Source organism: Takifugu flavidus, chromosome 17 (assembly GCF_003711565.1).
Source record: "Takifugu flavidus isolate HTHZ2018 chromosome 17, ASM371156v2, whole genome shotgun sequence".
Lineage (NCBI taxonomy): Eukaryota > Metazoa > Chordata > Actinopteri > Tetraodontiformes > Tetraodontidae > Takifugu > Takifugu flavidus.
The window spans coordinates 1,074,796-1,090,385 of record NC_079536.1 but is presented as its reverse complement, the minus strand read 5'-3'; the positions used below and the strand labels follow the sequence as shown (position 1 = coordinate 1,090,385).

Sequence of the window (15,590 nt, the reverse complement as noted above, 5' to 3'; positions counted from 1 at the left end):
ACACACACGAGGACATATGGTACAGAGGTATGGGTGATGTTGTCAACACGTCCTCTCTGGGTTTCAGGAGCACAACTGTGTGTGAACACCGATTGTGTGGATCCCAGCGTTGTTCCAGATGGGTAGAGATATGAAACGTTATGACACAGTGAGGACAAACCTGGCTCTGCAGCTCGCTCTGCTGCCTCAGTCTCAGATTCTCTGGCGTGTCGGCCACAATGGTGAATGAAGTCTTGGGGTAATGTCTGAAGACAGACGGTTACAGTTATACGCCTTAAATAAACACAGGAGGGAGGTTGGAGAGTGCTAATATTAGGGCTATACTTGCTAGCGTGAGGCCAAATACGGACTTTTTTCCTCTTTTAATTGAGTAGAAATACCTAAATACAGCAGCAGTCACACAGAAAACCTATAATGGTTTTCTGGTTCCATTTTTCCATCATTTCACCATCAGTTCTGTTTATAACGCACACACACACGCGCGCACACACACCTTGGTCATTTGAGGTAACTCTACAGCCTGATCAGGTCATTGATTGTAGTTTTTTTAGATTGTTATATAACTCATTTTTTAATCAGCATCAAGCTTCAGAGTGACAGAATAAAACTAAAACATGTCTCCATGCAGATGAATCTCTCACACTTCTGCTTATCATGACTGATGCCATGTTTGAAGAATCACAGCACCCGTCCACCTCTGGCGTTCTTTCTAAAACCGGAGGTTAGAAATCTTGAGTAACATTTGACAATGTTTAAAATTTGATAAGCAGATTAGCTCTGCTCTCAAGATGAGCCTCTACAGCTGCGTCTACGGGCCAGAACTCAAGCTGTTCGGAGACAGGCAGGACCCGAGTCCTTCATGAGTTCACCGTTGGACTACTGCAACGCTCTGAACATCCTCCCTCTCTCACCTGTCCAGACGCTGCTGCTCGGTTTCTACCAAACACCTCTAGACGTCAGCACATGTGAACCCCTGTGTTGTCATCACTCCACAAACATCCAGGTCATTTCAGAACTCATTTTAAACTCTAGAGGTTTGTCTTAAAGCCTTTAACGACATGGCACCTCTCCATTTATCTGAGCATTTAATTGTCCGCCACCATAGCAGAGTCCTGTGTTCCTCCACTGTGGGGTAAATGTTGTCTTTTCTGAAGCACTTTGGGTTCGTTTTTGGTTTTTGCGAAGTGCTGCACAAAAAAAATGTGGAAGTATTGTTTTCCAGGAGGGAGATAATCCCAAAGAAGGTTGAAAAGCAGCAACCAAAGGGTCAACAAATTAAAATAGGCAATAAAATGCAATAAGAAAGAAGGAAAGAGATAAGCAGAAAAGAGTAAAAAGAGAAGGAGAGGAATGGATGAGAGCTACCAGCGTTCCTCACCCACATGATGAATAAAAACAACAACAGAGGGCTGTTTATGGACACGGTCCTTCTCACACCGGGATGCCTTCTCCAGTCATCTGTCCTCACTGTCCTCCATCTTTCTATTTGCTCGTTCATGCGTGAACCCCTCAGTGGGCCTCCAGTACAGCCCTCCTCCCTCCATCCTGTTTCTCCTCTTATGATGATGCTCATCCTCGAATCCTTCCTTTAATTTTGGGTGTGTGGGGGGTTGCACGCGCTCCATTCTGATCTGTCCTCACTCGCTGCACTTCCAGTGGTTTCATTGCATCCATGTTTTCCTTCTAAGTTGTTTTTGACACCCCCGTCATGAGGGCAGGTCGCTCCTGTGGCCATCTACTCCGACTGCATGAGGGTCCTCCAGAGCTCCGGGGATCCAGTATAAACGGATCCAGGCTGCGATTCCTCTGTATCGGTAGAATAAACTCAATGTGTGCACGAGCTCATACCAGGCAGGTGAAACACTGGAGTATTTTACTGCGAAGGTTAAAACAGAGAATAATCGGGAGTTACGGGTCAGACAGCCGCTCAGTCTTTTGACACCAGCGCAGATCCACTCGTGCACAGATGCTTACAGATGTGCTACAGATGTGCTACAGTGTTTTCACACTTGACCGATGCCTTTGGTTGACGACCGCTCTGTATCCATCGACAGGTATCGCTGACCTCTGACCCCACTGACCCGCTCAGCTATTACACTGACAGCTTGTTGTAAACGTATTGCATGATTTACGTCTGCCTGCCCTCCCCCTCCTCCTCCCTCCCTGCCCTGGGGGTCAGGCCTTGGGATTCTGTACAGCACCTACAGACCATCTTGATTGCAACATAAACAAAGTTTGATTGATTGATTGATTGATTGATTGACGGTGAGATGTGAGTATTTCTGTCGCCACTCAGCACATTTAGCTGCTTGTAACGATTCCAGAGGTGCTGCAGACGTTCCGGTAGATCCAAGCTGTAAAGAGTAAAGATGGTTGGGTCCAAAAGCCACGTACTGAATTTACCGGATTATTTCGTCTTCACAACAGAACCATGAATGATGTTCTGTCCAGGAGTCCTGAAATGATGATTAGTTCTCTCTGGCACATTAAGATCTGAGTAATCTGTGTTATGTGGGCAGATGCATTACGTAATCACACAATCTTTACAACAACAATCTAAGCGCTTGGAAAATATTCCACCAAGATCTGAATTCATGTTTAGACGTCAGTTTGCACACAGATGCAGAGAGAAAGAGACATTTTTTCCCTGTTTGTCATTGTCAATTAGTAACTTTTCCTTTTTTTAGGGTGCAATGGCAAAATACAGATATTAGAGTTTTTACAGCAAGTCTTTGATTACAGCAAGTCTTTGATTATTTATTAAAATAAATGTTTAATTTGGATATCTAAATGAGTTAAACTGTTAAAATGTTCTACAACATGCATCAGTGCTGCTTTTATATTTCTCAAGGCCTCTAACAGTAAATAAGATTCACACCTGTGTAGCAAACAGGGCAGAAACACAGAAAACAACATTTCTACTGCAGGAGAAACGAGCAAGTCGGAGATCAGAAGTTCAGGAGGCGTCACAGAGCGTAAACGAGCAGCACTCACGCGTTGCAGTACGGCTTCTTGTCGTAGCCTTTGTAGTTCTTCATGTTCAGGGTCATTTTACAGACTTCACAGTGGAAACATCCTTTATGCCAGTTCTATAGAACACACACACACACACACACACACACACCACACACACACACACACAAGTAAATATGATATCCAAACAGCCAAATAAATGGGAGTCAAAAGAAATCATTGAAATGAATCAGTATGTTTACATCAGTGGTTAAAAATCCGATGAATGTGATCATCAAAATGCACAAATTCTGTCTTAAATCAGTATCAGCCGTCTTTGTTCATTTAAATATATCGAGCAGTGATCCAGGATTAAACGTTGCTGTTGTCCAAGATTACTGACTGATCCATGATGTGTAACAGATTTCTATTATATCGATTAACCTGAATGTTTGCATTGAAATTTGACAGAAATCTGCAGAATGTAAACTGTATAAAAGTTCACTTTCACAGAAACAGTTGCAGTCTCATTATGGGCTGTAACTGTAGGAGCTCCAGCTTATGTCATTAGAATCTACATGATTCAGTTTATTCATGCTTTTAGTGCTCTTTTGACTGGATTTTACCAGGTAAAAATGTACCTTTTCTGACCCCAATAAAATAGTTTAAAGAAATGCATTTAAAAAACAAGGCCAGATTTCCTACAAAAGCCTGGTTTGACCAGCAAGTCTGGCTCATTTACAGTTATTGATGAGCTCTTTTTCTGTGATATCTGCCATTTAAGTCCTAAAAAGCTATTTAAGGGTCGTTTTCCTTCCACTTCTCAATCACCGACGTGTCCAACTTCACAGGACCTGCCCAAAGGTTCCCGTTTCTGTCATCCTCGCTAAAACGGACTAAAAGGACGCTTCTCCGGGTCATCCAGCTCACCTTGTCCAGGCAGCTCACTTTCTCTGTCGGGTAGACGATCTTCCCACAGCGGGCGCACTGAGGGTTCATCCTCGGAACCTCCTCCGCGGTCTCCTCCGCTTCTTTAAAACAGATATAGTTGCCGTCGCCGGCAGCTGAGCGCCAGAAGTTCCAGCAAACGTTTGACAACCAGCAGCGACGACAAAATGTAGAGATACAAGTCAGTAGGAGACAGACGGAGCCTCTGTGGACGCAAGGAGCCGCGTCCGGGCTGGAGACTCGCTGATGCTGCGCTGACAACCACCGTCAGTGACAAGCTAGCGAGAGTGAGCTCACGAGACCGGAAATTAGCGACAGTAACCGGAAGTAAACAAAGGAGCAGACAACTCTGCGTTAAAGTTTCATTCAAATATGCAAATAAAGAGTAAAATAACAAATACATTTAAACTTAACAGAAAATATAAGGACTCATCAATTTTATTTATACCCAAAATGTAGTTTCTGTCATTACATAAACTTCCTCATGCAAATATTTACACTGTATGATATTAAACTATTAGCATTACACAAATGTAATTTAAGTTATGCTCAAAAATACATGTAAAAATGTTTCAATCCTCAGTCACATAACACAAAGCAGATAAACACATAAGGAAACACAGTAAAGTTTCAAATTTAAAAAAAATATCAAATCTAAAATATATTCACAAAAATAAGCATAAAAATTAAATTGAGAATCTGTGACTGTGTACTTCGCAATCCCTTGCTTATTCTAAGATTATTATTCTTTTCCTATTTTAATTATTCCGTTTTTAGAATAGTTTATGGTTGAACCTCAGGACGGAGGCAAAGCTTGACATGCGGAAAATGGGTGAGCTTCTTAATCACAGAAGAGGAATTTTAAAGTCTTGTTTAATGTGAAGAGGGAGAAATAATCAAACGATTAGACTATTTCAGACACTTTCAGCCTCAGCTGTATCTTTTATTATTAATTATTTTATTTATTTATTTTTACAAAAAGCATCTTTACTCTTTGGCCCCATCTGCTGTCTGTTGTGTGTCTAATTTGATCCTGCTGGTTGTGTTAGCTTTACGTGCGCAGAGGTTCCTGCTACAATCAGGAACAAACTCCACTTGTTTATTCTCACAGTCTGCTGATAAAATCTATTCTTGTTCTCCTAAAGCTGCAGAAAGCAGCAGTGGGCCTGACTTCATGCTACACCTACAAACCCGAGAATGGAGCCGAGCTTTATTGCTAAACAGGATTTGGTTTTTTTTTGTCTGTGCTAAATGGAAAGTGTTTGTCCTTTGGTGGTCCAACAGGACAACGATTTGGATGGATGGATGATTTGATGTTATTGAGAATAAAAACAGCTGAAAATGGAAGCGGAGATGTTTCAGAGCACCAGAGTTCAGAAAGAGTTTCTAATCAAACACCGCCTTTATCTTTCAAAATATGGTTTCAACCCCTTTAACATGATCAAATAGTCATAACAATGAACAAGTATCACTTGTCCAGTTATTTATACTTCTGCTTCTGGTTACCACCCACCATCTTCAGGTCATCCTGCTCCATCAGCGTCAAATATTTCCCCTTTGACTGGCAGAACTGCACGCTCAAATTCACGCATGCACGGGCAGGATTTTTCATTGTTGTTTGAAACGCAGACAAACTGTGACATGATGTTTTAAACTGAGCTGAGTCAAGATTTTATAGAATCTAAACACATATGAAACACTGATATTTGATGTTCATCATGGTGGTGGTGACGGTGGTGGTGCTGAACTGTGTGGTCGTCCTCAACTCCACTTCAGGACGCCGAGCACGCACGTCATGTCTGAGTGGACCAAACAGGTAAGACACACACGTCCTGTTGTCCCTTTGTTGAACAGATGAACATCAGGATATATGAACATGTGACTTAATAACATATGAACGAGAATATAAAGGATATATGAACATATGACTTAATAACATATGAAAGAGGATATATGAACAAATGACTTTATAACATATGAAAGAGGATATATGAACATGTGACTGAAGAACATATGAAAGAGGATATATGAACAAATGACTTAATAACATATGAAAGAGGATATATGAACATGTGACTTAATAACATATGAACGAGAATATAGAGGATATATGAACATATGACTTAATAAATATGAAAGAGGACATATGACTTAATAACATATGAAAGAGGATATATGAACATGTGACTTAATAACATATGAAAGAGGATATATGAACATGTGACTTAATAACATATGAAAGAGGATATATGAACCTGTGACTTAATAACATATGAAAGAGGATATATGAACATGTGGTTTTTCCACTATAACACACAGACATACACACATCACTATCAGTGTTCCAAATCCTGTTTTCTTTTTCTGCCAGCTCTTCCTCAGCGATTACCCCGCATCTTGCGCATGTCCCGCCCTGCTGAGGCAGAGCCGTACTGGGATGGAGCGTTACCACGGCAATCCAGCTCAGTGGGCTACATGGCCTCGGCTGAGGAGTACTACAGTGTGAAGTCCCGCAGTGAGCTGATGTTTGAGAAACAGTCTGGGAGACACGGACTGGTGACCCGAGTCACACACGCTGCCAGTACGTTTCCAGAAACATTTAAACACATGAGATATAGAAGCATCAGTAGCTTCATTTGAGTTCTGAGCTTTGGTGTCTGTGTGTAGCTGTGAAACCACAAGAAGAGGGAGGAGCGAGCGATCAGCTGTACGCAGAGATCAAGCCGGCTGTGGATGGAGCCACTACATCATTAAACACATGCGCAACAAGAACGACTACAATGAGGTCAGAGGCAAAACAGAGTCCTCAACCCAAAGTCTGATTTAAAAAGATCAAAAGTGGCGTAAATGTCTGTCCTGACAGGAGAAGGATAACTGGAGCGGCATCGCTCGTACAGTAGACCGACTCTGCCTCTTCCTGGTTACCCCGGTGATGACCTTTGGCACCGTAATCATCTTTCTGAGGGGAATCTGTAACCAACCTCCTCATCTGCCCTTCAAAGGAGACCCGCATGACTCCAGAGAGGAGAACCCACGCCTGCTGTGATGCACACACACAGCCAGGGCTTTTTCCATCGCCATCGTTTCTCTGGGGGAAATGTTGCATTTCTTTATCTTAATAACAACAAATCTTTAGTTTGTTCTATAGGAGCTCCATATGTTTAGTGTCAAAGACTTCTTAGATTGTGTTCATTGCTGGCACATAAAGAAAAATGCTTTGATTTTACTAAAGTGACACAAACCCATCTCAACACTGTTTTTTATATCCTCTATATTATTGTGCGTAGTCTGTGTAACTGTTGTGCTTTATTTCTGCTGGCTTCTTTAATGGGATGTAAACCAGCCTGACATAATACCAGTTGAGTACTTTATTTTATGTTGCCAAAGGTTTAAAAACAGCCTGAGAGAATAAGAAATTGTGAAACTTTAGAGGATGAATTATTGGTGGTATCTGATCTTGAACAGCAAATTGAAAGAGTATTTTATAGGGAAGTGAAATAATGTTTGGACCTCTAATCAGGCAAAGAGAAAGTTGTTAAGAACTGCTCTAAAAACACCACCTCAGGGGGACTATATCCAAATCTCTCCCTTTACTGATGGGACGTTGAAACGTCAATACGCGGATTCATACATCTAGAACTGGACGTTGCACCAGAACTGGAAGCGCGGACTGATACATTTTTAACAGCGGTCCTGCTTCAGCCCTCTGGGTCTTAATAACAAAATACGAAAAATACGAAAATTTTAATTTTGGAAACATTGTTGTGACTTGTCGGCTTTTGCAAAATGGTAAATACACGCTAGCATGCATGTTTTAAGCTATCGTACCGGTATGTTTTACCATGCCCGCGCCCTATAATCCGGAGCGCCTGATGTATGTGTTAAATACAGAAATAGCACCCGTAACTGAGGCTGCACCTTTTAATACGGTGCGCCCTTGGTCGCGAACATACGGTATATAGAACATAGGGCACGTTTGTGCGTGATATCACTCCGCGTCTGCGCAACGACAACAACCTCCTATCTTTAGTATTGCTGCGCCAACTGGTGGTCTTTTGGGTTGAGGATAACGGTGATCTATATGTAGCTATATGTAGCTATAGCGTCATTGGGCTCCACTCCAGCCACTCCTGGTAGTTCCTCAAAAACACTGAGTTTTTAGTGGATGCACAATCTGTGGAAGCCAACATAGAAACTTCTGAAGAGCCAAAGTTCTTGCAACAAAAATATAGTCCCCAATTAGGTTGTTTTGTTATCACACGACCCTGTCCCCATTATCTTAAGAGAATATAAAAGAATGAGTGGAGACAGAAGAGAGAATGAGACGTTTTTGGCGCGTGTCGCTCTGGATTTTGTGTTTATTTTTGCAGTAAACTTAAAGGAGGCCTTTTCACTTTATGTTTGATTGCATTTAAGCTGATATTCCATTCTTGACATCTTTAAATTTACAGTATTGATGGGAGTTTTATTTGGTCATTTTGCTTCTTTTTATTTCCTATTTCCCACATTTATTATTTGTTTTTATTAGATTGCAATAAATCATATAACATTGAACAGATTGACTAAAGTCAAATGACCTGCGGTTCCCACCGATAGCCGTCATTCTGATGGGTTTTTGCTGGCTGCAGCTGAAATATTCCAATGCTCCATGTCACAGAGACAGTAAATACTAAACCCTAAAGATTCTGAAGGCATGATGTAAAATAGTAACGTATAATACAGACATTTGAAGAGACAATTAAGAGAATGTTTTCATGCTTATAAGAGTGGCCAAGGAGCCATTTAGAACTTTATAAAGATGCATTGTGTGATACCAGGAACTAATTTAACTTCAAGGCGAAGCTGCTTCTGCTTTGTCGACCATCGACTGATCTCCTGAAAGTCAACCACCGCTTTTTAAAAACTGAATTTTCACCTATGGACGGAGTAGACGGCAGATGTTTCCACAGATGCTCTTCACCAGTGGTCAGTGAGTGATGCAGCAGATGAGCGGGAGTTGACTGGCTTCAACCAGCTACTGACTCAATGTCTCCAGCCCATAGTGTGGATTCTCTACGAGATCAGACAGCAGCTTCACTCCTGAATCCTGCAGCTGGTTCTGTCTCAGGTCCAGTTCTCTGAGATGGGAGGGATTGGACCTCAGCGCCGAGGCCAGAGAGTCACAGCTGATCTCTGATAACCTGCAGTTCCTTAATCTAAATAAAGAAGGGAAACTTTTATAGGTTTTAAGTGAAACCAGTATTAATCTGAAAGGTTAATCAACGGCATGATCTGTAAATATTTAATTTAGTTACAGCTTAAAAAATGATAGTAATATGTAATTACCACAATTCCAACCTCTCAGGTTTGCACTGTTCCAAAGGAGAATATATATTGTTCTGGCCCTCACTCTTCCCAGGTTCTCCCACCTCTTTCCCTCCCATCTCATCATGGAGATCCATCTCACCTGTGGCTCATCTTTAAAGGCACAACCTGTCTTAGATGACTTCCTGTCTCCCTCACCATCTCCCTCCTCGTTGGCTGGTGTCTACCAGGCACCCTCACCTAGTTTTGTCTAATTTTGGTTACCATCTGTCGGCTTTTTCATTGTCCTTAAATCAGTTTATCATGAATAAGTGGTCCCCGTGTGGCCCTCCCTCCTGAAGGAACTGGGCACAACACACACACTCAGAAAGTGTGAGGACCCTCGGATGGAATAATGGACATTTTTGAGAATGGTGTTTACCTCAGAGTTTCCAGTCGGCAGTTTGGAGAGTGGAGAAAACCACAGAGCAGCTTCACTCCTGAATCCTTCAGCCGGTTCTCACTCAGCTCCAGTTCTCTGAGATGGGAGGGATTGGACCTCAGCGCCGAGGCCAGAGAGCCACAGCTGATCTCTGATAAGCTGCAGTTAATCAATCTGAAAAATGCAGGATGAGGTTATACGGTGCAGGTCTGCATGTTATCTGCGTCAGTACTAAACCTACGTTAGTTCTTAGTTGGGTCAGACCTGAATTCACGATATTACAAGGAATTTTTTTAATGTGGTGCATCACAGCACTGTTGAGAGCAGCCTCACTTCACCATCTTAGCAGCTGGTATATAGGTAGAAAAATGAAGACTGACCTGAGCGTCTCCAGTTTACAGTTTGGACTCTCCAGTCCAGAACAGAGCCGCTTCACTCCTGAATCCTTCAGCTGGTTCTGACTCAGGTCCAGTTCTCTGAGATGGGAGGGATTGGACCTCAGCGCCGAGGCCAGGGAGCCACAGCTGATCTCTGATAAACTGCAGTTCTTTAATCTAAATAAAGAAGGGAAACTTTTATAAGGTTATAAGTGAAACCAGTATTAATCTGAAAGGTTAATCAAAGGCATGATCTGTCAATATTTAATTTAGTTACAGGTTCAAAAATGATAGTAATATGTAATTACCACAATTCCAACCTCTCAGGTTTGCACTGTTCCAAAGGAGAATATATATTGTTCTGGCCCTCACTCTTCCCAGGTTCTCCCACCTCTTTCCCTCCCATCTCATCATGGAGATCCATCTCACCTGTGGCTCATCTTTAAAGGCACAACGGCTGTTTCCGACTCCACACCCTCGTTCCCTGTTCACTACTCACTACATGGGGAACATGGATTGAGTGAACTACGTAGCTCACTCAATTTAAAGTTAGTATTCAGACAACGGCGTCATTTACGGCGCACGTAAAGTGACGTCATGGTGTCGCATAATAATTACGAACCGGTCGCTGGAAAAGTGGCCGGGTCCATTTAATTATTTTAACCCATCAGAAATACATTCAGCGGTCATTTTTATGAAAATGAAATATTTTACCCTATTATTAAATGTATTTAATAAAATGAAATATTAATGTCAATAATAATACAATAATAATTACTTATTACCTAAAATAATTAGTGTCCCTTGACATTTTCAAGCCAAGACGTGATGGAACATTCTCAAGTCATATTCTGCTGTAGTGAAAACATTTAATAAAGCAATTTTTCATCAAAAAATGGATCAAAGCTAATTTTCATCTTTGTAAATATTCTTTTACTGAGATTCTGTCGCCTGGTGAGGAACAGACGATTCCGAAGAACAATTTTAAGTGAGGGGGGGGATCAGTGAAGAATGATTGATTTGTTTTTACACATTTATGTTGTAATATTTTAAGATGATCATATTGGACCCCTACTGAAAAAAAAAATCTTATTTCCAAAAATTTCATATATCAAACCGCACAGTAGAAATTACGTTAAAAAATGTATCCCATCAGCCTTTACGGCTGGGGGCTAGGGTGGATACATTTTCCGAGTTAGGGTGCTCGCTTGTACTTTTTGCAGTGCATTGTGGGATACATTGAGTGCACTACATAGGGTACAGCGATGCTCACTAACAATTCGGACTCTATTTCAAAATGGCGTCCACACTATTGAGTGCACTATGTAGGGTACAGGGGGTGGTTTCAGAAACAGCCAACCTGTCTTAGATGACTTCCTGTCTCCCTCACCATCTCCCTCCGCGTTGGCTGGTGTCTACCAGGCACCCTCACCTAGTTTTGTCTAATTTTGGTTACCATCTGTCGGCTTTTTCATTGTCCTTGGATCAATTTATCATGAATAAGTGGTCCCCGTGTGGCCCTCCCTCCTGAAGGAACTGGGCACAACACACACACTCAGAAAGTGTGAGGACCCTCGGATGGAATAATGGACATTTTTGAGAATGGTGTTTACCTCAGAGTTTCCAGTCGGCAGTTTGGAAAGTGGAGAAAACCACAGAGCAGCTTCACTCCTGAATCCTGCAGCTGGTTCCCACTCAGGTCCAGTTCTCTGAGATGGGAGGGATTGGACCACAGCGCCGAGGCCAGAGAGCCCCAGCTGATCTCTGATAACCTGCAGTATTCTAATCTGAAAAATGCAGGATAAGGTTATACGGTGCAGGTCTGCATGTTATCTGCGTCAGTACTAAACCTACGTTAGTTCTTAGTTGGGTCAGACCTGAATTCACGACATTACAAGGAATTTCTTTAATGTGGTGCATCACAGCAGTGTTGAGAACAGCCTCACTTCACCATCTTAGCAGCTGGTATATAGGTAGAAAAATGAAGACTGACCTGAGCCTCTCCAGTTTACAGTTTGGACTCTCCAGTCCAGAACAGAGCTGCTTCACTCCTGAATCCTGCAACGTGTTGTAGCTCAGGTCCAGAACCCTCAGATGGGAGAGGTTGGACTTCAGAGCCGAGGCCACAGAATCACAGCTGGTCTCTGATAAACTGCAGCGACTTAGGCTAAAATAACAATTATTTTGAGAGAAGACAAATAAAAATCAACATGTACCAGAGTAAAACACAGCTTACAAGCAACAAACCTCTGGTCCTGCACCGGCTTATCTGCCGTATGTTCGTATTTTGGGATCTTTCAGGGCGGTTGGACAAGATCTACACCGTATGTAAAGTGTGTGTAGGTCAAAATCCCTTCCAAGTTTGTGAGACCACATTTCTCAATAGCACTCAACTCTTGTCAGGAGTTGGGACAAAGCGACCCACTCCTGACAGCTTGTGGGCGATGCTGCAGTGACCCTGCAATCCCTACACTCTCTGGTGAAACCAAATCAAAGGTTTTAGACACTGCTGGATGCTGGAAGGGTGGCTATAGTCTGAACGCAGAGTTCCCCTGACTGCACATTTCTCCAACAATGATTGGCAGCTGGTGTCACTTGTTCTCCAGATGAGAGAAGGAAAGAGAGCCCCCCCACAGTGTGTTTGATTGCCCCACTGCAAGCTCAATGCTGCCAGAAAACATTGCAGGAGCATCAATTCCCCTCAGGGCATCAACAAGGACCTCAGGAAAAGGTGCAGCTGCCACCTACTAGAGACAAGCACACTGAGCTGAGATTCAAAGCCCTCTCCTCCCAAGAGAAGAGCTTGTTTGTTGGAGGCTCTTCTGGGCGATACCTGGTGCCACAGCTCCAGCTCAGCCCGTCTCTGGAGCTGAGGTGGAGCTTAGCAAGTTTCATGGTTCTCCACCACTTCCTCTGGCTGAGGACCTTCTCAGCTGGTGGTTTCTGCTCCACCTTCCAAGTTGAGCAGGTGATACTTCTGCATTCCTGCCACCAGTGTCTCTGCAGAAAGAGTCTTCTCTACTGTTTTATATTAGATTATAGAAAATTAGGATTTTTGGTTGATGTCTTAGATGTTGTTGACTAAGAGCAGGTTTTTCTTTAATAACATAGAAAGATTCAATGAGAAGAGCAAATGTATTATTTTATGAGCTACTTCCACGACTATTATATACACATACTTCCATATTGTCTTAGATTGCAAGCTGCATTTATTGCATCGTTCATAGAAAGTCATATTTGTGAGGAGAAAAACTCCAATAAGGTCATTTTCTTTAATGACCATTACAACAGAAGGAGGCGATGAACAAACAGATTTATATAAAAATGTGTGGATGGAAACCTTTTTAAAATGGTTGCATTGTGTTGAATCGGTGTAGAATCAACTTGTTGACTTCTGATTTGGACTCCAATGGAAGTGAGGTGCAACAATTGTGGATGCTGAAAGCTTCAGATCTTCATGAAGGTTTCTGTGGTTGGACTGACCTGCTGCCCCTTTAAGAGGGAGGCAGGTTTGGGCTTCTGGCTGGAATGAAGCCACCTCAGATGAGAATGACTGCAGGCTTTTGGTACCAAGGTTTAACAGGGGGCTCACTTCACACTTGGGCTTTTCTCTTTTTTGGGATGGCTTTTCTCAGGAGAGAAGGGGCATGGCACACTGCAGCAGCTTTCTTTTTGGGTTTTCTAGTTTTCCTTCTGATCTTTAAAAGACAGGAAGAACCATTTTTGATTGGTCTGAATGTTTGGGCGGTTTTGTGGCCAGCCAAAAATAAAACAAGACAAATCTACAACTGGTACTTCCTTTCTAGTCATTGATGACCATCCTCACATGGGACAGATTTCCACAACCAATTTAATACTGCAAATCTGTCCTGTGTGGTCTTTTTTCTGAGAACTGTAACACTACGTTTATAACAAAGATCAAACATGTAAACATTTATTGTCTAACTAGTTACACCTGGGAAAGTACTGGATCATCTCTGACTGACCTGAGAGTCTCCAGGTCACAGAGAGGATCCTGGAGAAAACCACAGAGCAGCTTCACTGCTGGATCCTTCAGCTGGTTCCTACTCAGGTCCAGAACCCTCAGATGGGAGGGATTGGACCTGAGCGCCGAGGCCAGAGAGTCACAGCTGATCTGTGATAAACTGCAGCCACTCAGTCTGGATAAGGAATCATGGCAAGAAATGATCTCTTATTGGAGGAAAAGTCATATTACACTTGCTCAAAATCATTATTTCATTTTATTTCATTATTTAATCAGGGCCCTTGGAGTCAGGAGAGCTCTGGCCCCCCACTGATAAACTGGGATATTACAGCAACACCATAGTTAAAAAGTATCTATAAAATTGACTTTCAATGGCTCATTTCAATTCATACTACACTTCTCTTCTCCAAAAGTCAATGGAGTTTATCTTGAAGCCTTTCATTGTTTAGTTGTTATGTGGAAGATAAAAGAAAGCTGACCTGAGCGTCTCCAGCTTACAGAGAGGATCCTGGAGAAAACCACAGAGCTGCTTCACTCCTGAATCCTTCAGCTTGGTCTCACTCAGCTCCAGAACCCTCAGATGGGAGGGATTGGACCTCAGCGCCGAGGCCAGAGAGCCACAGCTGATCTCTGATAACCTGCAGCCACTCAGTCTGGAAAACCAATAAATGGGGCAAATAAAAACACATTTCTAAATATGAAAATGAAGAGAAAAGCAGAAAATGTAAAGAAATTTAGAAAAGACCAACAGAGGCCTCCTGACCTGAGCGTCTCCAGTCTGCAGTTTGGATGCATCATTGCAGAAGACAGTAACTTTACTGCCAGGCTTTGGTCCTCGCTTAAGCTCAGCTCCCGTAGATGAGAAGGGTTTGACGTCATTGCTGAGGCCACAACTTCCCAATGACTCTTTGAAAGCAAACTACCAGACAGTCTGTTGTGTATGAAACAAAAATAGTGAGTCAAACTTTGGGATTTCTAATCAACTTATCTGAGAATCTACCTCAACACAAATGTAGCTCATTTCCTGGAAAAGCTAAATTCAACACCGTAGAGCAACAGTTTGAACGACCATCAGATCTGAAATGCAACTGAATTATTCTCAACATTTGTCTTATTTTAGAACAGCTCCTAATTACTCTATATTTAAAATGATTGTAGCAAATGGTTTAAAGAAACGTGCATCTTTTTATCTGTCTATCGGCTCTTTGGATATTTTGCATTTCATCCAATTTGTACGATGGTGCGTCAAGTCTTAATTCAGCGATCCGATCAATGACATCAGAGTCTCTGGTTGCATCGATTGCCCTCAGCTTCTGTTCTATCTGCCTGTTTCCCTTCAAATCATTTTCACTGCACCTTTTGTTGCTAGTGATGAAGTTGCCACCTAACGGGTGTGGAAAGGCTCAAACAACTTTGTGGGTCACATAAAGGCTCCAAACGGAACCGCCACAAAGACCTAAAACACCCATTTAAACCAACGAGGCCGGCTGTTTTTACGTTGAACAAATGAAGCAAAATAGTCACGTGTCATTAGTTAAAATGTGTTTTTCTGTCGTTTGAATACGATGTATACAAACAAACAAAAGTTATTTAATGACATGAC

At 42.2% G+C, this 15,590-nt stretch overlaps 1 protein-coding gene and 1 long non-coding RNA gene across 11 annotated transcripts in view; one reads left to right on the top strand and one right to left on the bottom strand.

Moving 5' to 3' along the window:
• The first annotated feature begins 6,285 nt into the window (after positions 1–6,285).
• Positions 6,286–7,255, top strand: LOC130513636 (uncharacterized). Its single transcript, XR_008946784.1, has 2 exons — positions 6,286–6,685; positions 6,764–7,255. It is a non-coding gene; the product is annotated as an uncharacterized LOC130513636 (long non-coding RNA).
• A 985-nt stretch (positions 7,256–8,240) lies between these two features.
• The window catches only part of LOC130513627 (ribonuclease inhibitor-like), a 34,581-nt gene continuing 27,231 nt past the window's right edge, over positions 8,241–15,590 (bottom strand). For 5 of the 10 annotated variants that reach the window (XM_057012455.1, XM_057012458.1, XM_057012459.1 and 2 more), the window contains 8 exons: positions 14,751–14,918; positions 14,467–14,640; positions 13,989–14,162; positions 11,996–12,169; positions 11,616–11,789; positions 10,006–10,179; positions 9,626–9,799; positions 8,241–9,095 (listed from right to left, as the gene is read on the bottom strand). In XM_057012455.1, the coding sequence (XP_056868435.1) occupies positions 8,915–9,095; positions 9,626–9,799; positions 10,006–10,179; positions 11,616–11,789; positions 11,996–12,169; positions 13,989–14,162; positions 14,467–14,640; positions 14,751–14,918 (1,393 nt within the window). In that variant the 3' untranslated portion in view covers positions 8,241–8,914. The remainder of the gene's footprint in view (positions 9,096–9,625; positions 9,800–10,005; positions 10,180–11,615; positions 11,790–11,995; positions 12,170–13,988; positions 14,163–14,466; positions 14,641–14,750; positions 14,919–15,590) is intronic. The other 5 variants (XM_057012462.1, XM_057012461.1, XM_057012465.1 and 2 more) reach the window with 5 other exon arrangements.